Source organism: Callorhinchus milii, unplaced genomic scaffold (genome assembly GCF_018977255.1).
Source record: "Callorhinchus milii isolate IMCB2004 unplaced genomic scaffold, IMCB_Cmil_1.0 Scaffold11, whole genome shotgun sequence".
Classification (NCBI taxonomy): domain Eukaryota; kingdom Metazoa; phylum Chordata; class Chondrichthyes; order Chimaeriformes; family Callorhinchidae; genus Callorhinchus; species Callorhinchus milii.
In genome coordinates, this window is record NW_024704752.1 from 2,158,186 (window position 1) to 2,184,945 (window position 26,760).

The 26,760-nt window shown below is 43.3% G+C and overlaps 1 protein-coding gene across 1 annotated transcript; it reads right to left on the bottom strand.

The window, feature by feature from the left end:
* Positions 1-872: 872 nt before the first annotated feature.
* Positions 873-25,993, bottom strand: LOC103187988 (DCN1-like protein 1). Its single transcript, XM_007907769.2, has 7 exons — positions 25,774-25,993; positions 20,270-20,486; positions 7,175-7,343; positions 5,712-5,842; positions 3,628-3,710; positions 2,988-3,084; positions 873-1,510 (listed from the first exon to the last, which is right to left on the bottom strand). Exons 1-7 carry the CDS (start codon positions 25,774-25,776, stop codon positions 1,431-1,433), a joined length of 780 nt encoding a protein of 259 aa, XP_007905960.1. The 5' UTR covers positions 25,777-25,993; the 3' UTR covers positions 873-1,430.
* Between the last annotated feature and the right edge of the window lie 767 nt (positions 25,994-26,760).

The following is a 26,760-nucleotide window of genomic DNA, read 5'->3' on the forward strand; positions in this document are numbered from 1 at the left end:
TGTGAAGTGAGGTGCGGGAGTATGTTTTTTGTGGGGGGGAGAAAGGGTGTGGGGTGGTGGGGAGGGGAGGGAAAGCACAGATCATCTTGGACTTGACTTTTTTTTACTATATATATATTATATATATATATAAAAACATCTTTGAGATAGCAAGGTCTAGATGGAGGTTTTCAGTAACACAACTGCACTGTTTTGAGTTTCATTCTTCACGGCTGTTAGAAAAATAGTAAAGAACGGGGGTGGGGGGGATCTGCACAGCCTCAAATCAACACTAAAAACTCTCGGTCTCTTACTGGGAAGATTTGGAGGGACACAAACTAAACCTAGGTCGTTCATCTTAGTCCACAGCAGAAAAGCTAAACCTCTTAGTTTCAAGATATTTCAGGTGTAGAAAGGAGGGGACGGGACAGATACCTCCTGGCACTGGGTGAAGTGGGGGGGGAAACTGTCCCCTGTAGCCGAGATGTAAAAATCAGGCACCCGAACAGTGAGACGAGGGAAAGCTTCCTCGAGTCCTACACCCGACACAGAACAGCAGAGATGGGTGCCGGCGTCAGTGAAGAGTGAATGGGTGAAGAGTGAATGGGTGGGGAGTGGGTGGGAGGGAAGGGGGTGGTGGTGGGAGGGAGGGAGGGAGGGAGGGAGGGAGGGAATAAACTCCCAATACTTCAACTGTCAGAGAGAGAGAGAAAACAAACAGCAAATACCACAAGTCTGGTGTCTGGAGTTACGTCACTCCGGTGTCATGTAGCAGGTAGAGCTAATCTTCTTCCGTAGGCACAGTATGACCACAGTCTTCATGGGAAAGCAAAGTAAGACACTGTGACAAAGCAGCCTGCCGTATACGAATAAGAAATAGCTGAGAGATTAGCTAAAGCAACATTTTTTTTGTATTGGTTCAACCTGCCCCGTTTACATAATTTAAAAAGTACTAAGATCACATCAAGGTTTTCCATTCCACTGCTAAACCAGCCATTCCAGGTGTCCGCTGATCCAACGCTCGGGTTCCTTCCCAAACGAAGACTGCGAGGGCGTGCTTTTTTTTAACGATGTCAAACAAACAAAAAAAAAGCACCGTTTAACTTTATCCTTTCAGGAAAGTCTTTCCAAATTGATAGAAGATGAATGGTACAGGATCCCAAAGAGCATACAGATGAAACTCACACTCATTTTGCTGATGAAATTACAGAGAGGTCCTGACTATAGACAGAAGCCCAAACCACCATTTTTAAATGAATGGATACGATCGAAGAAAAGTCCTTTTTTTTGGTGTTATCAACCCTCGGGATAAAATAAAAAAGGATTGATCTTCACTTCAATCCGTTGATCTGCATTTTATTAACTAAATGTGAAATGACTGTGCATTATTTGTTGAAGTTTCCATTCTGTACACATCATGTACATACATCCTGCGACAAGGTTCCTCAATGCTACACTGTAGTACTTTTTGTCCCAGTGATTTGTGGACGTGCAAATTCCACAAAGTCATCAATAAGCACTGGCCACGCTCCTGAAACACATGAGAAGGTTGCATTGTGTCATTATCAGCTGTAATCCTTTCATTTGGGAATATCAGCCCCACTGCAGGGTCCCACCACGGAACTTTTCATCCCTTTTCCTTTATAAGGCGCTCTACTATACAGGAATGAAACGTAAATGTCAAGAGGCTTCTAACTCTGTCCCAGATTGTGCAAGTAAGCGAGCGGTTATATGACGTGTGTGGTATGTATGTTATTGCCTGACACAGTATTGTCTTATTTGCCGGTTATATTTTATAATCCCTCCCCGAAATAATAATAAGAATTTGGTCACTCAATCCACCACTGTTTGTGGGACGCTGCTGTGTACAATTGGCTGCTGTGTTTTGCCCACAAATACACGGTCAATTCACTGTACAGTGTATTCTGCGAAGCGTTATCAGACGTCTCAATGACGTGATGAAGCGCTGTAGCAATGCAAGGATTATCATCATCCTTTACAATGCTGAAAAGCACTTTACAGATAACCTCTGCCAAGTGGTGCCGTGACTGCCTTTGCAGACAAACACAGCAAACGGTATCAGCGCACAGCAAGGCCACACAAACATTAACAAGGTGAACAGCAGATTATCCAGGACACGGGGAGAAAATCGTTTCTCTTTTCCAATAACCACTGGGTCTTAAACATCCACCTGAGCAGACTGACTCATCCAACTGATAACACCTTTGAAAATGCAGTGCTCTGCCAGGAAATGGAGCATCAGTCTGAGCTGTGAGCTCAACGCAAAGCGGAGTTTGAGGCCCACAATCGTATAATAATAACAATAATAATCCCTGCATTTGACCCAGCGCCTTATCACGTGGTTGAGACATCTCAAAGCGCTTCACAGAATATACTGTAAAGTGAATTGACAAAACCCGGCAGCCAATTGCACACAGTTTCCTTCAAATAGTCGTGGATTAAGTGACCAAATTATTATTTTTTTGAAGGGATTATTACCCAGAAAGCGATCCACCAATTGCCTAACAACCTACTCGGTTCCTACTTACTGCAAGGTAAACTGAGGCATGTGGAGTAATAATAATCCTTGCAATTGATATAGCGCCTCATCACGTCTTCGAGACATCTCAAAGCGCTTCACAGAAGATACTGTAAAGTGAATTCACCTTGTATTTTGTGTGAAACACAGAAGCCAATTGCGCATAGCAGTGTCCCACAAACAGTCGTGGGTTGAGTGACCAAATTATTTTTTAAATTTATTTTGAAGGAATTATTACCCCTGGAAAAGTGATTCCGCCAATCTAATAACAACCGGGTTCCTACTTACTGGTAGGTAAACTGGCATGTGGAGTAAGCCCGCCCGGGAATTCAACCCGGTTCTTCTTGCTTGCAAGGTGAGTGCTCTAACCACTATGCTACAGGATATCATCTGGCCCAGCAGAGAGAAAGAGAGAGAGACCAACAGACAGGCTGACATTACCCTCAGCCAGTTAGATGAGGTAACATACCTTCCTCGTCATAATTTGACATGTCATCAGCAATCATAGAGCTGAAGTCTAGCAGGAGATTCCAGGTGTCCTTCGGTATTGATCTTTTATGATGTTCCTGAAAACAGGGACAACCACCTTTAATAATAAGCCACAACAAGCTTCATCTCCCCCGCCTTCTCCCCCTCAATCTTACAAAGGAATTGAACAATCGACACCATCTCTGGCTGCCACAATTATTCCCATAACAACAATAATAATCCTTGCGTTTGATATAGCGCCTTATCACGTCATCAAGAAGCCTCAGAGGATGCTCTGTAAAGTGAAGTGACCGTATGTTTTTGAGAGATATTATCCAAATGTCACCCTTATGTAGTCGGTGTTCGTCTGTGGGTGGGAAGGAGCAGAAAAGGAGTCCCAGCCAAATCCAATCCCTTCCCATGGTAAATGGAATTTGAACCTGTGACATCCTGGCCAGTCAAACCTGAGACAGGGACCACCACCCCCTCCCAGGAACAGAACCTTTCCCCACCCTTGCTCGGGGGGAGAGGCGGAGGAAGAGGTGCCTCTAGAATTTAAAATCTAACAAGTTAAAAGACTTTACAGAGCAAAAACCAGACCCAATCAGTAACACTCAGGCAATAAAAACAGTAACACTCACCAATAAAAATTTATTCCATAGATCTAAGAATTTGAATCGGCCGGCAAGTACTAAATTCCAGTAGGCGATTGCCATTTCTAAATCTGAAACAGAGCACAGAGACCCAATCACCACCATAGTGCAGATGATTGTCAACAACAGTGGAGAGAACATCACCTCGGAATGTTTCCCACTCGGGATTTACAACAAACAGATTTTATAATAAAGTCTCCTACAATCTGGGCCTGTCTTGAGTCAGTGCCGTTCAAACTAATTGAAACAAAGCAACTGCCTGTTGAGGCATCTGTAAAGCAGGTAACTGTTGGGGAGACTTGGATCACAACAGGCTGGTTAACATTATTCCCTCAGAAAAATGCTCAGTCCTTAGAAAGGGAGCTGAGATGTCAAGTATGAATCACTCCAGAATATTTGACGGGCAGTAATTCCAGGCTTGCTAGAAGTCGCCCAATTTCCTGAACCTCATTAATTCCTAAGTGCCATTAGGGCTGATATCTGTAGACTTGTTGGCATCATTGCTTGTACAGAAAATTTTTATATATAATTTTTTTTATCTTTTAACTCAGAATAATGAACTTGCGTCTGGTTTAGTACTTCATATCCTGTGCTGCAGCGACAAGCAAACCAGGTGTCACAGGCCAAAACACTAGCAATGGGTCTCAATGCCCTGGATTAAGAAATAGCACATATGCTCATTGCACTAAGGGGAGGTGGAGGGAGAGAGAAAGTCAATGTTATCCTGAAGAGAAAATGTTACTGTCCCTTTAGAGAAGTAATTTATTGCCAGATGCTAAGATTTAGGTGAACGGCACAAAAGGCAACAGTGAAGACAAACTGCTTTAATCAGTAAGGTACCTTTCCTAACTCAAGCTACATTAGATATATTTGCCAATTCTTCCAAAAAAAACACGGCAGACGGGCCTGGGTATCACAAGGGAACAGAGAGCATTGGAAGGCTGCACACATTCTTTCTCTTCACACTGGCTCTGAGAAACAGTTTCAGGTTGGTCAACTATTTACTGCATCTACCACACTCTACACTAGGAATATCTGGTCTGGCTCTGTCTGCACAGTTGTTGGTTTCAGAGTTCTGGCTTTGTTTATTCTGGGTCACATAGGACTGATGGTGATGATGGGTGGGGTGGGGGTGAGAAATGGTTATAGAAGTTGCAACAAAAACTAAACCAAAAGCAGATGGAGCTACATTCAGGATACTACAGGTTCTCTCTCTTTCACACGCGCGCATTCACACTCTCTCACTTTGATTATACAATACTCGCACTCAAAACTATACAACTACCAAACAAAGGTATGGTCAGCCTTTCACAATAAGCCCAATAGGCTTTTTGTATAGGGTGTTCACAAAGTCCTGTTACCCCCATGTTTTTTTTCTACACTGCACTGACCAACCAACAAACTGAAACGTATGATGATGAATGTATTTAGAAGTTTCTTCATTGTATTCAGTAAAAGTGTTTCACTAATTAGACATCCAGGGATCTGCGTGTGAGAGCGCGTGAGAGTGTGCGCACGTGAGTGTGAGCAAGTATGAGTGTGCACGTGCGAGAGTGAGCGCCATCATTTTTATGTCAGATAATGATCCGTCACCATGTTTGCTGCCACATCTTCCGGAACATGAATGGAGTGAGGAGGTGAAACGTATCTCTGACATCTTGATCTTGTTTCAGCTCCTCCATAGCCTCCTATCAGTTTTGTACTGGTGGGGGGAGGGGGAACGATACAGGTCATCCTGTATGTGTATATGTATGGTTATCCTGTACATAAAGCATCTCCTTCTGAATCATGATGTAAATTGTGTGTGTGTGTGTGTGTGTGTGAGAGAAAGAGAGGCAGGACAAACTAATACCAATGACATGTCTCATGAGTTACCAGGCTAAGCGAGGAGGTTTCTATTTTACTGCCTTCCACTGACTATAAATAGTGTTTTCCACTATTTAGCCAGGTCAGCATTACTTGGAAGCAACCACAGTAATCCCAGATCAGGATATCAGTCTCCAGTGCCGTTAGATTACCTCCTCAACAGAACCGCACACTTTCCTGAAAGGGAAACTCATCTAAGCACTTACCTAACCCCTTCTGGCCGGGGTTCTTTGCAAAGTTGAACGTGAACTGGTAAAAATCCTTAAATTTTCCTTGATCTTTTAACTCTGGTTCCAACTTAGGCAGGAGGACTTTCAGTTTTTCTATGCTGTCACACCTTAATCACAAAGAAAAATTCAGGGTGGGGGTGGAAAAAATTTCATTCTTATCTAATATCCAGCAGCTCGTAAAATCCTTCTTACCCCACCCCCACATAAAGATAGATTATTTTCTAGCCTTTTAATAGAATGCCTCAATAGTTTTTTCTCCCAATACAATGCGTGGATAACAACAGCCCAATGGGTAATCTCAATTATCCATCATAAAATAATGCATGATTTCAGATGTCCATCACTTTATATATATATATATATATATATATAGAAAATATATGTGGTTACTTAACATGGGGGTAACAGGACTTTGTGAACACTCAGCCTAATAAACATGGGCCACACAATTGGAATTTCACCATATTTCACCATTTAGAAAAGTTCCCAAAATCTTTTCATTAGATGATTAAATTGCTACTTTCCATTTGCTTTTAGTCCAATAAAATCGCAATGTCAGCCTTGATTTATATATAGTCTACGCTCACACACCAATGCACTGCATTGTTGGAGGTGTCATCCTTCAGACGACGCAAAGAGAAGGTTAACCACTATGTTCTTTGAATCCCTTATCTGCATAAGGACTACCCTGTTCTGTTGACAGCCACATTTACCAGTGATTTCAACTGAACAGAACTCATTCTCAAAGTACTTTCATATAATCATAGAATATTACAGCACAGAAGGAGGCCATTCAGACCATCGTGCTTGTGATCTTTTCTTTTTGCTTTTCTTTGGAAAAGCTACCCAATCAGTCCCACTCCCCCGCTCTTCCCTCATAGCTTTGCAAATTTTTCCTCTTCACGTACCTATTCCAATTCCCTTTTAAAAGTTGTTAGTGAATCAGCTTCCACCACCCTTTTAGGGAGTGCATTCCAGACCGTAACAACTCTCTTTCGCCCCACAAAAAATGACCACTGGGTGAATTAATCTAATTGGAACTCTGATGATTGGTACAATTCAAAAGTCCTGTAGCTCAGTGGTTAGAGCATTCGTCTCACAAGTGAGAGACCTGGGTTCGATTCCTGGCAGGTGAAACCTTGGGCAAGTTTCCTTACTCCACATGCCTGATAATAATCCCTCAAGAAAAAAAAACAATAATAATTTGATCACTTCAATCCATGATCATTTGTGGGACACTGCTGTGCGCAATTGTTGCCGCGTTTCGCCCACAAAAATGTAGTCAATTCACTTTACAGTATATTCTGTGAAGTGCTTTGAGACGTCTAGAAGACGTGAAAAAGCGCTGTATCAAATTCAAGGATTATTATTAAAAGCGATTATGAACATTTGATCCATCAGTCTGTATTTTTAAAGGGCCTCCCGCTGACTTTACTTACCCTAGCTCTGTCATACCGTCTATGAACTCTTGCTTTGTGAACTCGCATTGAGTGGCTGCTCGGAACTTCCATGCCACGACCAGCACACTAATACTGGCTGGATCCAATCCTAAGTCATCACAGAACTGCTGTATACCGTCGATTCCTATTTTATTGTCGTCTTGAGGATCTGAATGCAAACAGAAAATAAACACACACTTATACAGAATGAACAGCTGCCGATTCTCATCACACAATCTCTGGCCTTTGAGCTGCTAGAAACATTCACTCTGTTTGCTGACCCCACTGAGGTTTTGTGTCTGTTTCAAAATTAAGTAGCTGGTTAGACTCCAGTTGTTACCCCCAACACATACTCTGGAGTCCCCAAGCCTTGGCTCTTACCAACCTGCGCCTAATACTCTCCTGAATTAGATAAGCAGGGTACATCCCTTCAGGGAGATAGTGTGCATTCCATTGCAACAATTTATCGCTGGGATTTGGGATGTATGGAATTCTCAGTTTGGTTTGGAGACTCTTTGCAAACTCGTGTGGACTTGCACTTATGTAGCGTCTTTTACATATTATTATCTCAATAATTAATGATGATAAGGTGCACAGAGCAGGAAGAGTCAAAGACGATGACCACAGCATGGTCAAACAAATGTTTTGTGTGTCAGGGAGTGGGGGGAAGAGAGGAAGCAAGGCAATTAGGGGTATAGACCAGGGTTGTGGTGCCAGAAGGCTCAGTGAACAATGTACCAGATTGGGAAGCTATGAGCATGAGAGTGGGGCTGGAAGCAAGAGTGTAAGTAGCAATGTCCCGACTGCAAAGGGAGTTATTTCAGAGTCTTGTCCTGTCGGTGTACTCAGGAGCCTGTGGTGCCCAACGAGTGTGGAACCTGGTGAGGAAGAAGCATAGGAGATAGGCCATTCAGCCCATCATGTCTGTGCCGGCTCTTTGAAAAGAGCTATCCAAATCAATCTCTTCAATTGATCAATTAATCAACTCCCCCGCACTCTCCCCATAGCCCTGCAAACGTGTCCTCCCCAAATAATTATCTACTTCTCTCTTAAAAGTTGTTATCGAATCAGCTTCCACCACCCTTTCAGCCAATGCATTCCAGATCCGAACAACTTGCTGTGTGAAAAAAATTCTCCTCACCTCTCCTCTGTTTCTTTTAACAACTGTTTTAAATGGGTGCCCTCGGGTTACTGACCCACCCGCCAGTGGGAATAGTTTCTCCTGTTCACCCTATCGAATCCCCTCATCATTTTGAAAACTTCTATTTAGTCTCCTCTTAACCTTCTCTGCTCCAAGGAGAATAATCCCAGCTTCTCTCGCCTCTCCTGATAACTGGAGGCCCTCATTCCTGGTACCATTCTGGTAAATCTCCTTTGCATCCTCTCCAATGCCTTGACATCCTTCTTAAAGCCCAGAACTGAACACAGTCTCTAGCTAAGCCCTAACAAGTGATTTATAAAGGTTCATCATAACTTCCTGACTTTTGTATTCTATGCCCTTATTTATGAAGCCCAGTATCCCATACCTGTCTTGCCATCTTCGAACATTTACTTATATGTACCCCCAGGTCTCTCTGTTCCTTCACACCCTTTAAGATTGTACCATCAGCTTATATTGCCTCTCCTCATTCTTCCTCAAAATGCATAACTTCACATTTATCCAAATTAAATGTCATTTGCCACGTGTCTGCCCCTATGAAGAGAGTTGGAGCTTGTGGAGAGTAAAATTAGGGCTGCAGTTAACGGGAGCATCGGAGAAGTCTATTCAACAGCTGAAGATGCGAAAGTGGCTTTCAGCAGCAGGAAGCGTGAGGGAAGGACTTCAGCAATGGTCACGGGCTTATGCAAGGGCTACAATAAGGGAAAAGCAGTTCTGAGAGCTCAAGAGCCATGTATTTTACATAATATAGCTCTGAATTTTTTCCCCTGCGTTTCTCCATCTTTCGGTTTTTCTAATTTTCTCTCTCTCTCGCTCTCTCTCAAGCATGAGTGTTTGTGAAACATTGGCTGCTATGTTTCTCCCACAAAATATACAGTCGCTCCACTTTACAATATATTCTGTGAAGCGATTCGAGACGTCTCAACGACATGATAAGGTGCTAAATTAAATGCAAAGATTATTATTATGATGTGAAAACAATCAAGTTCACAGCCAGCAAGCTTTGTCGTCAGATCACGGCAAGGCTGGAGCAGGAACACTACCAAATCCCACAGGATGGTGCTGAACGCCAAGCCCTTAAACACTAGTGAGAACAGTCACAGCCTCTGATGAGACATCTCCGAGTCAGCATCAAACCTGTGCTCTGGCTCGCTTTCCTGACTTGACTCATGTCAGGGTGTAATTTGCATGATCGCAAATCTGATTCACAGCCTCTAGATGGCAAATTCCAGTTCGCGAGAGATTGGCAAATCCTGACAAAAGCTCAGCGAGCCCTGTCCTGCCGCCGTTTGGCTCACAGGCTTTTCTTTGCCAACGTTGGTTTCCCAAATTTCACACAGACAACAAATTAGGTTTATGGACGTCACAATTCGGCCTCTTTTGCTGCTACCCACCGCCCCCCAACACATTCAGCATTTCATAATCAAACACCGTTTCTCACACTGCTACCTCTCACATTCCACATGAGACTCATGCATCCTAGGAAGGCAAAAGTAAGTGTTGATCTATCGACGCATGACTATTTGTGGGTCACTGACGTGCACAATTGGCTGCTGCATTTCACCCACAAAATAGTCAATTCACTTTCCAATATATTCTGTGAAACTCTTTGAGACGTCTGAATGACGTGATAAGGCACTATATCAAATGCAAGGATTATTATTACTACTATTGTTGTGTCAATCATTCTCTTCCCAATGTGTGCATGGAGCCCACTCCTCTTTAGAGCAGCCAAGGTGTTCGATATTCCCGAACACAGGATCCGAGCAGGATTTACCATCAGCAATTCACTTGGAGGCCGCTGTGATGGTTGGAGCCCTTCTTGCTGCATTTTTAACTATTTTATCTTCGAAAGGACTTTACACTTGAAAGTAATTTCTTGACGTCCTCTGAAACTATTGATGAGATAAGGCGCTATAAAAATGCACATACTCTCGCAGTTTCGTATGTATGAAATAAACCTTTCAGCAGAGTACCAGCAACCCTGCTGCGTTATCTCAAACCTCCTGTAACGTTCAGCACAAGCTCATATTTCATCTGGAAGAGCAATGCTCTCATGTCTATCACACAAGGCATTTTTTTTTAAAAAGCAGGGTATAAAATAGCTTTACACAGTGCCTCATGCCTAAAATGCTAAAAGAACGTCAATCATCAAAGACAGCCACCGATGTCTAAGACTCGTGTTGATATTTAGATTTGCTCAGTTTGGCAGATATTAGTTTCAAACATTTTTTAAGTTTAAAAAACATAGAATTTTAATCTCATTTTATAAAATGAATTTGGAACTTTTAACAATGAGATTTATGTGAGAGCCGAAAGCCTGTAAACTGGAGAGACAACAAAAACTTGCATTTACACAACACCTTTCACACAGGATAGCGTCTCAGAGCACTGCAGATTGGATGCTAAGCAAAGGAGAAAGAGGTGTCCAAAGACTACGTTGAAGGGGTTAAGGAGGGTAAGTGAGTTGGAGGGATTAAGGCAGGGAGTTCCAGAAGCACGGGGATATAGAAATCACTTCTTTCAAATATATCAAAAAGCAAACGCGATGGAGGTTATTAAGCTCGCAGGATTCGTACAGGATTTGCAAAGACCAACTCGCGTGGAGGCCAGTTTAACACATCCATACAGGTACACACAGGACTATTCACTCTTTGCAAATTCATTCATGGATCCTGCAATAGGTTGGTTCAATTGGCAGCACTCTCACACCACCAGGACTTCGAGTTCACACGCTAGGCTGGCATTCCAGTGCAGTACTGGGGGAGTGCTGCACTGACAGAGGTGCTATCCGACTGAGGGGTCGATAACCTGAAGTCCTGTCCGCCTGCTCGATTGCACTTGTAAATAACCTGATAAAATTTGGAAAGAGAAAGGAATTTCTCCTGACACCCTGGCTAACAAAAATATAAAAATCAGTCAGTCAGTTTGTAGTTGCCCGTCTTCCAAAATGTGAACAATTTCTCATACTTACTACATGTCAGAAGCAACACGCCCCGTGTTGTAAAATGAATTGTAAAATAAAACTCGTAAAATTATGGCTGAAGCAAACTGTCGAATATTCCAACTTTACAGTAAATATTTACAAAGCCAAGAAGTCCACAATTTGTTTCAGCCTCGCTACAACCTGAGTGCCTGTCATTTCCTCTGCATAAAATTACTTGGTCATATCCTGTTATTAAGTCAGGCACGCTTGTTTAATGATTCTATGCATGGCCGGACGGTGACCTCCAGTTGATGTTCTTTACAGTAGCCTGGACGGTGGGTTTTCACAAGAACTTGAACCATGGGCTCCTATAGAGTCCTGTAGCTCAGTGGTTAGAGCATTCGCCTCGCAACGAGAGGATCTGGGTTCGAGTCCTGGCAGAGTAAAACGTTGGACAGGTTTCCTTACTTCACACGCCTCTGTTTCCCTAACAGTAAGTCGGAATCCAGTTGTTAGTCGAATGGTGAATCGCTTTTCCGGGGGTAATTATTTCTTTCAAAACAAATAAAAATAAATTGGTCACTTAATCCACGACTGTTTGTGGGACGCACAAATTGCTGTGTGCAATTGTCTGCCGAGTTTCACCCACAAAATTACAGTCAATTCACTTTACATTATATTCTGTGAAGCGCGTTGAGACGTCTAGAAGATGTGATAAGGAGCTATATCAAATGCAAGGATTATTATTACTATTATTATCAAAGCAAACTGGAGACCATCTTCACCCAAAGTCCACGCAATAGCAATCTAGGGAAGCAAATCTTGGCAGAATTTCTCTAAGACCCAATGAAGGTGCTCTGCTCAGTGAGCTTGTGAAAATAGCCTTGAATTGAATGATCAATTTATCCTGTGGGTTATTCTTCAGATACTGGGAGAGACTCCCTTCTATTCTCGAACAATATAATGGGATTTTTTTGAATCTCCGCCTGAATGGGCAAACAGGTTTATTGTCTCGATGTAAGGCACCTCTGATAATGTGGAGGTTCCCAGGTACTTCACTGGAGCGTCAGAATAGATTGTTAGCTCAAATCCCAACGTGGAGCTTTAATCAACAATCTTCCGAACCCAAGAGGCGAGATTTTCTCACCTCTCATCTCTTCCAAACAGATGGCAAAATTCTCCTTTGAGTGCTAACAGACAAGGAAGCAACCGTCATCAAAGTGTTACAAGTATTTAATAATAATAATAATCCATGCATTTGATATAGCGCTTTTCATGGCTTCTAGACATCTCAAACCGTTTCACAGAATAGACTGTAGATTTGGGTCAAGGCATTGCTCTTCCCCCACCCCACTCCGCCTCCCCCCAACACATTCAGCAAAATGGCCATTTTGAGCGGAAAGCAAAGAATCTCATCACATCGGAGGCATCGGCTGTCATATTTCGCCCACAAAAAAGTCAATTCACTTCACCCACAGGATAAATTGATCATTCAGCACTTTGAGACGTCTCGAAGACATGATAAAGCGCAATATCAAATGCAAGTATTATTATTTAATAGAATGTTTGAGTTGAGTACCAAGATAGTGTTCAGTGTGTCACCACAAAGATCTTCTCGCTCGTCACCAACAAAGCCAAGGAGATAAGTTATTAATGAGAAGGAAAGTTTTCAACTGAAAAGACGCACTGACAAGATGTTATTCAAGGAGGCAGAAAGAGAAGGATGCAGCAGTGTCACCAAACGGGAGAAGAGATTAAAGGATTAAACGCTAGCACTAATAACACCATAGCACCTTATCGCGTCAATGAGACGTCTCAAAGCGCTTCACAGAATACATTATAGTGAATTGACTGTGTATTTTGTGAGCAAAGCGCAGCCACCAATTGCGAACAGCAGTGTCTCACAAACAGTCGTGGAGTGAATGACCACATTTATAGCAGTCACAATAATAGGAGAGGCTGTGAAAGCTGGGAAAAGTCCAAAGAGAGGATCTTATTGAAATATTCAAGATCCCGAAGAGACATAGACAAGTTGAACCCTACAAATGCTACCACAGCTACAACAATAATAAATTTAATTTGGATAGCGCCTTTCACATCAGGAGGACGTCCACACGAGAGCACAGATGGTCGAGAGGCCGAATGAGGGAAGATGACCAGTTAAAATTTAACTACTCCACACAGAGACGAGGTGGAGATGAGGAATGAATGCCCCAGAGAGACAGTGAACATTGACCATCGGCAAATTCATGAAGGAATCAGATAAGATTCTGGAGATAGCTGAAAGTGTGAATAGAATAATAAATCTTCAGGCAGGCTTTAAAAAGCGAGCAGAGCGCAGGCGAGTCGAAGACTCTGGGAGTCTCTCCGAACCAGGGTCCAAAATACACAGCTGAGTTATCGATCTGGAGCGAGTTCTCCGTGCTGCATTTAGTAAACTTGAAAGAGGGTAACATCAGAAGATAAAAATAATTTATGCTCTCGCTCTCCTGCACGTAACACAAACACAAGCCTGCACGTCATGGGGAATGAAAGCATGAGTTACCACAGGAGAATTTGCTGTGAGTCATGTCTGAAAAAGACCTTTGGTTTCCTCCAACAAGGGAAGCAGGTTTGATTTATTACCCACTAGAAAGGAATAAGAGAGTGTCTGCCCTTCAACCAGACTAGTACCCACTGCTTGCTGAAAGAACATGCGATATTACCTTCTTGAACAATGCCAATAAGTTAGAAAAATTATAATAATGATTCTACCATGCTGGAGGCTTGGGCCTTTGGCTTTCGGTTTCCCCTTCTTATGGACTTTGTCAAAACGCTGACTGCAGTTCTCAGTTTGCTCCTACAAAAAGCAGAACAGCACTGCATCTGTCGAAACGCGTGTAATGTGTTCAACAATGATGTGAAAGGAGAAGAAACACACACTTTTGCAAACTTTGAGCTCACAAGTCCAGGCTGACACTCCAGGGCAGTATTAGGAGAGCGCTGCATTGTCAGAGGTGACACCTTTTGGATATGTTGAAACAAGAGTCCTGTTTCAAGCTGACGTTAACAGCACATGACGCTATTTGAGGAGAGTTTCTCCCAGTGCCCTGGCCAACAAATCTCCAGACCAACTGGTGATTCATCTGCATTGGTATCTCAAGATTGGCTCAGTTGGTAGCACACGCTTGCCTCTGAATCAGAAGCAAGTTGGTGGGGCGCAGGAGGGGTGCTGATTTATCAGTGGTTCCATCCTTCAGACGACACACTAATCCGAGCTCCAGTCTGTCTCTTCAGGTGGATTCTAAAGATCTGCTAGCACTAACCAAAATCCTGCCAACAATCCCACAGAAAATTGGACATTCACTTCATGCCTGTGTAAATTCGCCTACAAACGCAGTCACTGTATTGTATAATAAAATTGCAGTGAAGCGCTTGAGACATTTCAATGACTTGATAAAGCGCTTTACGAAATGCAAGAATTATTATGATGACTGTTGATGTTACAAATGGCTGAGACATTTTTCTATCATAAATCACTACACTGTAATCAGCTATGTTACATAACAACAGCCTACATTTATACAAGGCCCTTCACCCCGAAGTGCTAATGACTTAACATGATACGTTGCTATATCAAACAGTTCTTCTTTCAATGCGTCTATGGAAGGCTGACAAAATTACTACACTTTGGAATCTGCTATTCTTAATCAGATCTTCCATCCATAGAATAGTAACACACACCGTGGCAACAGTGCAGGCAATTTTAAGACGATCGTTGATCAGCTGAGCAAACACAATCGTAGTATTTGTTCACGTTCAACACAGCTTCAAAACTGTCTATATATAATACAAACAGATCTACTCTGTGGTCACCTGGGTCACCTCCTGAGTGACGTGTAGGCGAGCCGTACGCAAGAAGCGCTGCTGACGTACGTCACTTCCATCATGAGACACCCACGAGGCTTCCTGTGTTACAGTGGCCTGACGACCATGAATTCGGCCACTTTTTAGCAGGTGTATCACACTTTCATTTGATAAAGGGCCTTTCACATCAGGAGGACGTTTCAAACCCATTCACAGGAATTTATTGTGAAATGTAGTGAGTGTATATTTTGTAAGCCAGCAGCTGGAAAGTGGAATTAATAAAAAAAAGTGATTTACAAAATCAATACATCAGTGGCACTGACACAAACTGATCTCTTTTGTCCAAAAAGGTCCTATGGTTCTATGATTAATGTTCCCATGTTTCACCCACATCAGATACGGTCAATTCATTTTACTATTTATCCTGTTTACGCTTTGAGACGTCTAGATGACTTGATAAGGTGCTATATCAAATGCAAGGATTATTTTTAGTATTAATATTATCCTATTAAACTTAATCTTGAATACCAGAGTCTAATTTTGAATTCCAAATGGGTTTTTCCTTAAAAGGAAAACCAGAAGTATTTTGTGTGGCCCTGTGGGAACTCCACTCTGACACCACCTACATTTGGAGCAGAGCAGAATTCCGTGTCCGGAGTTTTGGAATGCCGGGTCTACTTGGATTGCTTATTATTATGAATCGCTGAACATTAGACCTCCGTTATCCTTAATCCTATTAGTTCCAGAAAGCAGCCAAGAATGAAATGAGTGAAAATGTCCATCACATAGAAGTTTCCACAAACGCGCTTTAATCTGCAGCACAATTTCACAACAATTGCATGTATAAACGCGAGCTTGGGAGCAATGATGGGATGACTGACTGGCAGGACGAGACGATTGCTGGTCACAGTACAGGAAGGAAATGATGCAAGTTTCCATCACAAAGCTGCCTTCAACTTCTACGCAAATCAGGATAGATGAGGCAGCCAACCTCAAAGCTAATCATGGGCATTTCACCCACAAAATACAGTCAATTCACTTTACAGTATATCCTGTGAAGCGTTTTGAGACGTCTCGAAGACGTGATAAGGCGCTATATCAAATGCAAGGATTATTATTATTAATCAGATCATCCCAACACCAATTTCAAACACAAGCACATCATCCCCAACAGGATGAATTTGAACACTTTGAAAACTAACACAATTATATCATTTAATATATCTAACATGATATAATTATATCACTTTACAATATATTCTGTGAAGTGCTTTGGCACGTCTCAATCATGTGATAAGACACTATATCAAATGCAAGGACTATTATAGTCAATCTATGACTGTTTGTGGGACACTGCTGTGCACAATTGGCTGCCACGTTCTCCCATAAAATACAGTCAATTCACTTTACAGTACATTCTGTGAAACACTTTGAGACGCCTCAAAGACGTAATCAAATGCAAGGATTATTATTATTATTGAAGTGCTCTAAAACTCAGTGTTTTCCTGAACTCCATAATAAGCTGCATGGTCGCAGGTGCTGGCGTTCAGATGACCCCAGCCCATTCAGATGAACATCAAAGATTCACTGGGTTTCTCTCCCGGTGTCCTGGCTAATAACCATTCCCAAATAAAACTGGTCACTCACTCGATGACTGTTAGCGGGACATTGCTGTGCACAAATTAGCTACTGCGATCGCTTAGAAAATAAACAGTCACTACATTTCACAGTAAGATCTTCTATAAATCGCTGAGATGTCCTCCTAAGTTGCTGTATCAAACGTAATGTTTATTTTCTCTTTCCCGCTAGGTAAAATGGAAAACTAATTGTTAGCAAGCTGATCAAAAAAGTACCCAATGAAATTTACCTTTAAGCAGATTTCACAAACCTAAACTTCTCATTGAAACATTGACAGTTTGTTTAAAAAAAAGCTACAAACAGCAATCTGTTTATTCTAAAGTGACAGTCTTAAACGTGCATGCGCTTTCCTAAATGCTTGCCAACAGCTCACTGTGACAAATCAATTCTGAAGGTAACATTTTTTCTGCCAGAAAATGTTTAACAGTCAACACTCCCAAGATTTGTTTGGCAAAATTGAACGCATCTCATCATTTACCATTTACCAAATGGGATGTTTTCTTCAGAGGGTTAATGAAGAAAATGATCAGCAAATCCTCTTTCACTCATCTCTCAACTACTTCCTCTTTCCCCAACCTAATGGCTGATTACAAGGGGCAATTATTAGATGTTTGGGAGTATAGACCCCATCTATGTCATCAGTTATGGATAGCACTTATTGGAGCTTAATAGGGCTCAACAATTAATATTTATTACAGTCCAAAGTCATCATAATCATACCTTGTATGGGGGAGGGAAAGAATGAGAGGAGTGGGATGAGGGTTGAGAGATGAATGCAAGAAAATTTGCATCTAATTTTTTAAACCATCTCAGGAAAAGATTATCTCTATTTCTGTGCTAAATATGAAGCAAAACTTTTATAGGAAGTGCTAAATGCTGTGTATGTGCAAATGACAACCATGCGCCACAGTGGTAATTTGTGAGCTCCTGTAAATGGGAATAACCCACCATAACCTGTCTGAAGATCACCAAGACAGCGTAGACTGACTGGCTTTATTGAACAAGGCAAATGCATTTAGTCTGACCATTAGCATCCGTTTTAATAATAATAATCCTTGCATTTGATATAGCGCTTTTCACGTCGAGAGGACGTCCCAAAGCGCTTCACAGAACACACTGTAAAGTGAATTGACTGTATATTTGTGGGCGAACGCGGCAGCCAATTGCGCACAGCAATGTCCCACAAACAGTCATGGATTGAAAATGACCAATTTATTATTGTTTTTGGTTTTGGAGGGATTATTATTAGGCTCTGTGTGGAGTAAGGAAACTTGCCCAAGGTTTCGCCCTCTGCCGGGAATTGAACTCAGGTCTCTCACTTGCAAAGCGAGCGCTCTAACCACTGAGCTACAGGACTCCACTTTAGAAGGGAGAGAGGGAACCAACTTGGATTCACACTTCAACATCAATCTGTATCTACATTCACTGCCAGGGAAACGGTATGAGTTCCACAAGTGATACATTATGGGACCACATATTATTGATTGTGGAGTCCTGTAGCTCAGTGGTTAGAGCACTCGCTTTGCAAGTGAGAGACCTGAGTTCAATTCCAGACAGGGCGAAACCTTGGGCAAGTTTCCTTACTCCACACAGAGCCTAATAATAATCCCTCCAAAACCAAAAATAATAAATTGGTCATTTTCAATCTACGACTGTATGTGGGACATTGCTGTGCGCAATTGGCTGCCGCGTTCGCCCACAAATATACAGTCAATTCACTTTACAGTGTGTTCTGTGAAGCGCTTTGGGACGTCCTCCCGACGTGAAAAGCGCTATATCAAATGCAAGGATTATTATTATTATTTTAGGCTTTGTTGCAATAGGCTACTTACAACAACTTGCATCTATAAAGTGCCCCTCACGCAGGTAACATCCCAGAGTGCACGACACCGAGCTGGGGGAAGGTGACCATAGGCACGATCGAAGAGGAAGGTCTTCAGGCGCGACACGAAGATGGGGAAGGAGGGGCAAGGCGGAGAGATAGAGGAAGTGTGTTCCAGAGTTTCGGGGCGTAGTGGCTGAAAGCGCGGCCACCAACGGTGGAACGAAGGGCACGAGCTAGATACAGTTACTTATTTAACCGGTTAAAGTAACACTTCAACTCCTAATGGAACAATTATACTTTGAAATAATGAAAGTAAAGTAACTTTGTCCTGTTTACATTTGTGAAAATGGATCTTTTGCTGTAAATCACGAATAAAGTAATGAACACGCAACGGATGCGCTAAGAGATAATTTGGGGAAGAGGGTCCTAGATTACTTAGCTTTGAGGGGACTCCGAGCAGCAAGGAATCCAACTTGAGGAATACCCGTCAACAACTCACTGTGACAAATCAATTCCAAAGGTAATATATTTCTTGATCTTCTTCCCCCCATCCATTAAACTCTCTAAATTATTGCAGTCACCATAGCTGTCAACATAAACGCTCCAAGACACTGCCCCACGTGAAGGGCGCTATATAAATGCAATTGTTGTTGTAGCGCAGGGTTTGCAGCAGAGCAAAGGATCAGATATGACTCACACTGAAGTGAATCAAACAAGTTCATAGTTCTTGCAACTTCATGAAATAAATTCCAACTGGTTTCGGGAACAAAGGTGTTTGTTAGCTGCCTTCACTCCTACACCCGTTCTTAAGGCTTATCCACAAACGCCCATGTTTCTGCTCCACAGTCTCCATCAGCAGCATGGCTAGAAGGCATATGACTGTCTCTGTGGGAAGACCGTTGGCTTGAACCTTACTCCACTTCTCGTCCTCCGGGGGAGGATCTCAACAGCCACATTTCATCAGAAAATGAGCAACGAAGAAATTTGAACCCATGACAGCTCTGTGCCATGGTGTGCTGGCATTACTAAACCCTGCTCACAACATCTTCCAATCATAGAGATGCTCTCTCTCTCTCTCCATTGCAGGGAAGTCAATTGCCTCAAACATATAACTAAACTAGTGGAGGATTATGCAGTTTTGATCGGCATTTTCACCACAATAGAGTACATCAGAACAAAACACTGACTGACTAGGTTGCCCTCAGCCAAGTAACTGGAGCACTCCCAAATCGTCTCTATCACTGGGAAAATGTGTTTGGTACTGCTCTTGTAGTATTTAAGCCATTTCTCCCGTCACTCAAATAACTACAAGAGAAGTATAAAAAGAACTAGACTGCAATCAAGACTCTAAAAGCAGATTACCATCAAAGCCCCTCACAGATTCTGTGAAGAAAAGGTAAGCATTGTCACCCTCACTTTAAATGCATTGAAAAACAATGCACACTCTGGAGTCCCCAAGTCTTGGCTCTTGCCAACCTGTACCTAATACTTTTTCGGAATTAGGTGAGCAGATGTGTCTCTCCAGTGAGAGAGAGTGTGCATTCCACTCCGAAAATCTATCTCTGGGATTTCCATGTGTAGGTGGGATGCACGGAATTCTCAGTTTGGTTACTCCGCATGTGTCAAGACACCCGGCTCACCAAAAAAAAAGTTCCATTGAAAAATAACACGTTCACAAGCACTGAGAATAACTGAACTTACCTCGGTATCTATTGTATAGCTGTTCTAACCTCTTTCTATCCAATGAACCTTTCAGACTTTCTCGAACGTACAGTTCTGGATTTTGAAAAAAATTGTCTGTGGCAACGTCTAACTTCCAGTCATTTTGCGATAAACAACACACTGCGGTTTTCTCACTGGATTGCGTGAAGACCATAAACTGGCGCACTTTATCCTTCTGCGAGGATTTCAGCTTGTTCTGCACAAAACAAAAGGAATGAGATGGTGTGAGTGAAAGTCTTTTCCCCATGTACACAGCAGATGCTTCTGTACAGAGAAACTCACCTATAAAATACAGTAAACTTCTGATAACTCGACCATGGATTAACACATCACTAACACTTGATAAGGTGCTATATCAAACACAAGAATTAGTATTATTATTAGCACGCTGTCAGTATCACTATGCATTAATTTATGTAGTTATACACATGTTTGCCACACTGGATCATAGAATCTTACAGCATAGGAGGTAGGTCATTCAGCCCATCGTGCCTGTGCCGGCTCTCTGAAAGACCTACCCAATTAGTCTCACTCCCCCTGCTCTTTCCCCATATTCTTGCAAATCACTGAGCTCTTTTCCCTGGGAATAATGAGTTATCAGTAGTTTACTGTGGACAGTCACTATACTTTACAATAAAAATCTTGTGAAATGCTTAGAGAATCTGAGGATATACATCAAATGCAAGGAGTATTATTACTGCTGTTAATTTTTACTGGGAGTGAGGAAACGGGGGTGTGGGGGGGGGGGAGGGAGAAGGAGAGAAAAAAGGAACAAATGGACATTTACATACACAACCAAACGCAGGAAACAGCAGACAAAACAAGCGCGAGCATTTCAGTTTTTTCAAAATCAAGTTATGTTGGATTCAATCATGTGCAGGATTTTTAAAGATTTGGTTTCGCCCACAAAATACACACTTTACAGTATATTCTGTGAAGCGCTTTGAGACGTCTCAACAACGTGTTAGACCCTATATTGAATGCCAGGATTATTATTATTTACTGTTAAATTATTATTACCATTTCAGCCAAATATGAATAATTTCCACCATCACCAATTCTATTTTTCTCCTCTTGAAGGCAATGAGAGATTTTTAGACCAGGTCAGAAAAAAAAATGGTTATCCCACAGCCCTCCTGAGACTGACAAGACAAGGGCAAACCAGCTGATCTTTAAACACACAACGGCTAAAGGACATGGCTTGTAAACCTGATCCAATTATACTCGAGCATTTCCAAATCTAATGTGTGTTTGTTGTTCAATCCCTCATACTATAAGGCACTATATCAAATGCAATTATTATTATTACTACTATACCCACACTATCCCAACACCGGAGAGTAAATTTCCCCGAAAACGCTGCCTCTGGTCACCCTTAAACTAACAGTGGCCAAATCCCTCTCAGGAATTTCTAAATGCGTTTCTGTCTGTCCTCTTAGCAACTAAAAAAAGCTCAATGCCACTGAAATACTCCAATGACATTAGAGCATGTATTCTCGGACTGAAACCCAAGACGTAGTGTATATGACAAGTGGGCGTTTAAATGCCTTTTGCGCGCTTTAGAATCTGCATGTACTCTACAAAATGTCGCAACTTTTTTCTTATTTAAAAAAAATACTATGCCACAACTACAATTACAAGACACGGTATTGTAGCAATAATTCAGGAAGCCTTTCCTAACTAATGCTGGCACATTGAGTGTTCAGATCAGCAAGAGAACACCTAAAGCCAAAGCCTAATGAACACGCAACTACTGCAGCTTGCCAAGAAATGCTATGCCTGGATTCTCAGAGCTGAATGTAAAAACAAGGTCAATTTGTAAATCTTTAGTTTACAGACTGAAGTTCAGCAAATTCAAGTTAATCCAAAAAAAAGTTCTTTAAAACAAATCATTTCGCCCACAACATATACAGTCAATTCACTTTACAGTATATTCTTGTGAAGCGCTTTGAAACGTCTCTAAGACGTGATAAAGCGCTGTATTAAATGCAAGGATTATTATTATAAATCTCTTATTAATGGTTGACAATAGGAAAGGGCTGAGCATTAAAATATATGTTCCAAAGTTTTAGTTTGGTAAATTGGAAATGTACACATTTTTCTGGCGTCCTCTTTGAAAACTGATTTTAAAATCTCCAGAAAGATTAGAAACTGTGTGAAGAGACTCTCCTCTTCTACCATGTCTTCAGCCACCCTCCCTGCCTCCACCCCTCCTGATTCCAAACCCCTCAGGTCCAAATCCCTGACTGTCCAGAGCCTTGGGACGTCCTTCCGACATTAAAGGCGCTGTACAAATGTAATTTGCTGTTGTAAAAAAAATTCTAATTCCACGATCTTGAAGTGGGCTATTTGAGAGCTTGAAGATTCCTGGTAGGAAAAGTTTAGGGCAATATTTTGTTGAACTCTGCCTCTTTTGCTTAGAAAAGAGTTAATGCTCCTAAAATATAACAAACTTTTATGTGGTCTGCACTTTACTGCAGAATACACATATTGTTCTGTCAAGAAAGACAGACAAAAAGTTGATTAAATAGTTATGGCAACTACCTTAATACACTACTCAAATACGCTTCAGATCTGCCCTGACTAACCAATAATCTCTTTGGCGTGACTATGCAAACTCCTTGCTTTGTCAGCCTCCCCATCTCCTCTCTCCACAGGCTGCAGATCATCCAGAACTCTGCAGCCCATGTCCTCACCCCCATCCTCGCCCGACTCCACTGGCTTCCCATCACACAGAGGATACAGTTCAAGATCCTGGTCCTCACCTACAAAGCCCTCCATGGTCTTGCTCCCCCTAACTCTGCGAGCTCCTAACCCCCTCGCTCCTTCCGTTCAGTGGGCTCCAGCCTGCTTCATGTCCCCTGGTGGGTGGGCCTTCCGCCACTCTGCCCCCACCCTCTGGAACTCCATCCCACAGTCCCTCCGCCTCGCCCTCTCCCTTGCCTCCTTCAAGACCCATCTCAAGACCCTCCTCTTTGACCGTGCTTTCGATCACCCTGCTTCCCCCCCCCCCCCCTCGAGTGTCCAGCGCCTTGGGACGTCCTCCTCACATGAAAGGCGTTATACACATGTAATTTTGTTGTTGCTGTAATTACCTTGGCATTTTAATCTTATAATGAGGTCTAAAATTATTGCGCATCAAAGTTAAATAATTCCTTATTAAAACACTTTAAAATTCTACCTCGATAGGCCAAATTCAGTGAACTTAAAAACTTACAATGAAATATTCAAGCTTTTATGTTGGTTGGGTGTGAGCGGGAGAATTATGTTTCTTTGGCTATGGATGAATTTGGAATGTTGTAGTTGATACAGAAGAAACTTTTAACATCCAGCAGTCAAGAAAAATAATAATACTGATTGCTGGTTGAAGTGGTGCATTTATTACCGCATCAATACAGGAAAACAGAACTGGGGTTGAGGATTTCAGGAGACAATCTAGAGGAGGAGTCTCTGTCCGCTCTTCAGATAATCGGAACCCAAAATGAGATTGAGCCCCTCTGCCTATAGTAGTTCTAATAGTAGACTTTCCACAGGTGATTTCCTCAGCTTTTGGACAATTTTACTAGTTAGGGCCTTTACCCAACTAATCCTTTAGAATATATTTACCCACTGATACAAGTGTACAACGCTGAGTACAGAAACCCACTGTTCCAAGTCTCAGTGACACTAACCAACTTTTTACGAACCTTATAACACAAACATTTAGGAGTATCACAAAACAATATTTTGTCTTGTAAAACACACACAAATGTGCGCACCAAGCAGTTCTTAAAAGACTATTCCAATCTCAGGCCTCAGTTGCCTTAAAAGTACTTAAAAGCTTCCCTCTTGCGCTCATACATAATTTGAATCCCTGGATTAAGCCCACATCGTTGTAATTCACTCTTGTGCAATCACTACTCTCCACCTAAACACAAGAATGCACAGACACAGAGACACAAAACAAAGCACAGATGAGTGGTCCAAATTCCTCCTTTATCCATCCTTTTTTCTGAGAAAAGTTATTCTCAATACGGAGAGGGAAGTGGGAGGAAGGAGAAAAAAAAAGTTGCAAATCTTGCCACAGACACATATTTAACCAATTAAGGTTATCGCAGTGGGGGTAAAAATGCCCTGATAAAAGGAGGGTTTAGGAGAGGGACATAGACACCAAGTTGGTGTACTGTTGGGGGGTGGAGGGAAGGAAAGAAGAGGAAAGGGCAACACAAATTAACATTTATAACAATTGACATGTGTACAGTGCCTTTCATGTTGGATATCTAAAAGCGCTTTTTGACCGAGGTGGACGACTGGGTGAGGATGGGGAGGAGGTTAAGGTGACCAAAAGCGTGTTTGAAAAATTAGGTCTTAATCCGTGTTTGGGATGAGGAGAGGGATGGGGGAAGAGACTCGGATATGGAGGTCCAGAGACTTTTGGGGGGAAACTGAACGGCTGCTGTACACTCACAGATGTTTGTAGGGGGGAGGGGGGGGTTGTGGGTGTGTGTGTGGGGGGGGTGGTGGGGGGGGTGAAGCAGCGATTGGGGCAATGAGGGCAAGTAGGGGGGGGGGGTTGTGGTGGTGAGTGGGGAGAAATCACAGGGGGTACACGCTCGACAGTGGGCACATTATACCAATCCTTGCATTGGATACAGCGCCTTATCACATCGTTGAGACGTCTCAAAAAGTGCTTCACAGGTTAAGAAACACAAACTTCTGCGTAGAAACCCCAAACCCCCCACACAATCAGGGACGGTGGTGGTCTGGGGGCTGCGGGGAGGGGGGGAGAGAGACCCTATGCCCCCCCCCCGATGTTGAAGGAGGGAGGGGAGAAGGGAAGGGGGCAAAACAGGAGGGAAAGGTGGAGGGGGGGGGGGGGGGGTGCAAGCAGGAACGAGGGGGGAGAGAAGGGGCAAAGTGGGGGGTAAAGCAAGAGGGGGCAAAGCAGGGGGGGGAAGGGGGGGGGGAAGGCTGTGAGGTGGTTGCCAAGGGCACACCGACTGACTGACTGAGAGAGAGAGTGTGTGTGTGGGGGGGGGGGGGTCTCCTCTTGCCTGAGGTTTATTTATGGGGGGGGGGGGGCGACCTGAACAGAGACCCCCCGCCATTGGCGCGGTGTAGAGAGAGAGAGGGAGACACTGAAATCACCCCTTTTCCCCCCAAAAAAAACTCGGCCATTAGCGGGACCTGCAACCCCCCGACCTCGCGTAGTCACAGCGCCGCAGACTCTCCCCCCCACAGCCCCCACACCTCCACTCCCTCCCTCCCTCCCTCTCTCTCTCTCTCTCGGGGCTCTGCAGGCGGAGAGGGAGGGAGGGAGGGAGGGAGGCGCTAGGCCGCAGCCTGCGCGCGGGCGGACACGGCTAGGCCCGGAAGCCTGGGGCTCGAGTGAGGGAGGGAGGGAGGGACTGAGGGAAGAAGGGAGTGAAGGACGGAGGGAGGGAGAGAGAGAGGGGGGAAGGAGAGAGGGAGAGAGAGGGAGGGAGGGAGCGCCGGTCACTTACCATCTTCTCTCTCACGCCTCGGCCGCCCCCGCCCCCCGACCACCTCGACACTCGGACTAACGTCCTCCTCCCTCCCCGGGCCCCGCTCTCAGGCCTGGGCTGGGCTGGGCTGGGCTCCGCTCGGGGCTGTCCTCCCGCCGCCTGTCCCCGCCTCTCTCCGAGGGAAACTCACTCACTCACACACACACCGACCACCAGGCCTCGGCCAGTCCCCGGGCCCGCGCCCGCGTGCCCTCCGGGTGTGTGGGTGTGAGGGGGGGCTGGGCTGGGCTGGGCTGGCGGGGAGCAGGCGGGCGGGCGGCCGGCGCTGTCCCTGCCTCAGGGACAAGTGGGAGGACTCGACTCGCCGACTCCGCCTCTGGTGATTGGCGGCGCCTTAAAGCCAACCCCCGTGTAACCCTATATAATCTATACCGTGTCCCTGTGTACCTATACCGCTCGGGTCTGTCTGTCTGTCTAACTGTATATAATCTATACCGTGTCACTGTGTAACTGTGTACCGTGTGGGTCTGTCTGTCTGTCTAACTGTATATAATCTATACTGTGTCAGTGTGTAACTGTGTATCGTGTGGCTCTGTCTGTCTCTCTAACTGTATATAATCTATACTGTGTCAGTGTGTAACTGTACCACTCGGGTCTGTCTGTCTCTCTCTAACTGTATATAATCTATACTGTGTCAGTGTGTAACTGTGTACCACGTGGGTCTGTCTGTCTAACTGTATATAATCTATACTGTGTCAGTGTGTAACTGTACCACGTGGGTCTGTCTGTCTAACTGTATATAATATAACTGTATTGTGTGTATAACTATATGATCTACTGTATATAATCTGTACTGTGTATGTGTGTGTTTGTGTGTAACTATATGGTCTATACTGTACAGTGTGTGTTTGTACGTGTCACTGTATATAGTCAATACTGGACTGTGGGAATGTATATAATTCACTATGTGTGTGTATAATCAATGATGTGTGTGAGAATGTATCC

Excerpts from the sequence above, each read along its gene's own strand:
- LOC103187988 (XM_007907769.2), bottom strand. Across the intron at positions 7,344-20,269 it reads GCTATACAATAGATACCGAG|ATCCTCAAGACGACAATAAA; the intron begins GTAAGTTCAGTT and ends GTTTGCATTCAG. Across the intron at positions 3,085-3,627 it reads TATGGAATAAATTTTTATTG|GAACATCATAAAAGATCAAT; the intron begins GTGAGTGTTACT and ends CCCTGTTTTCAG.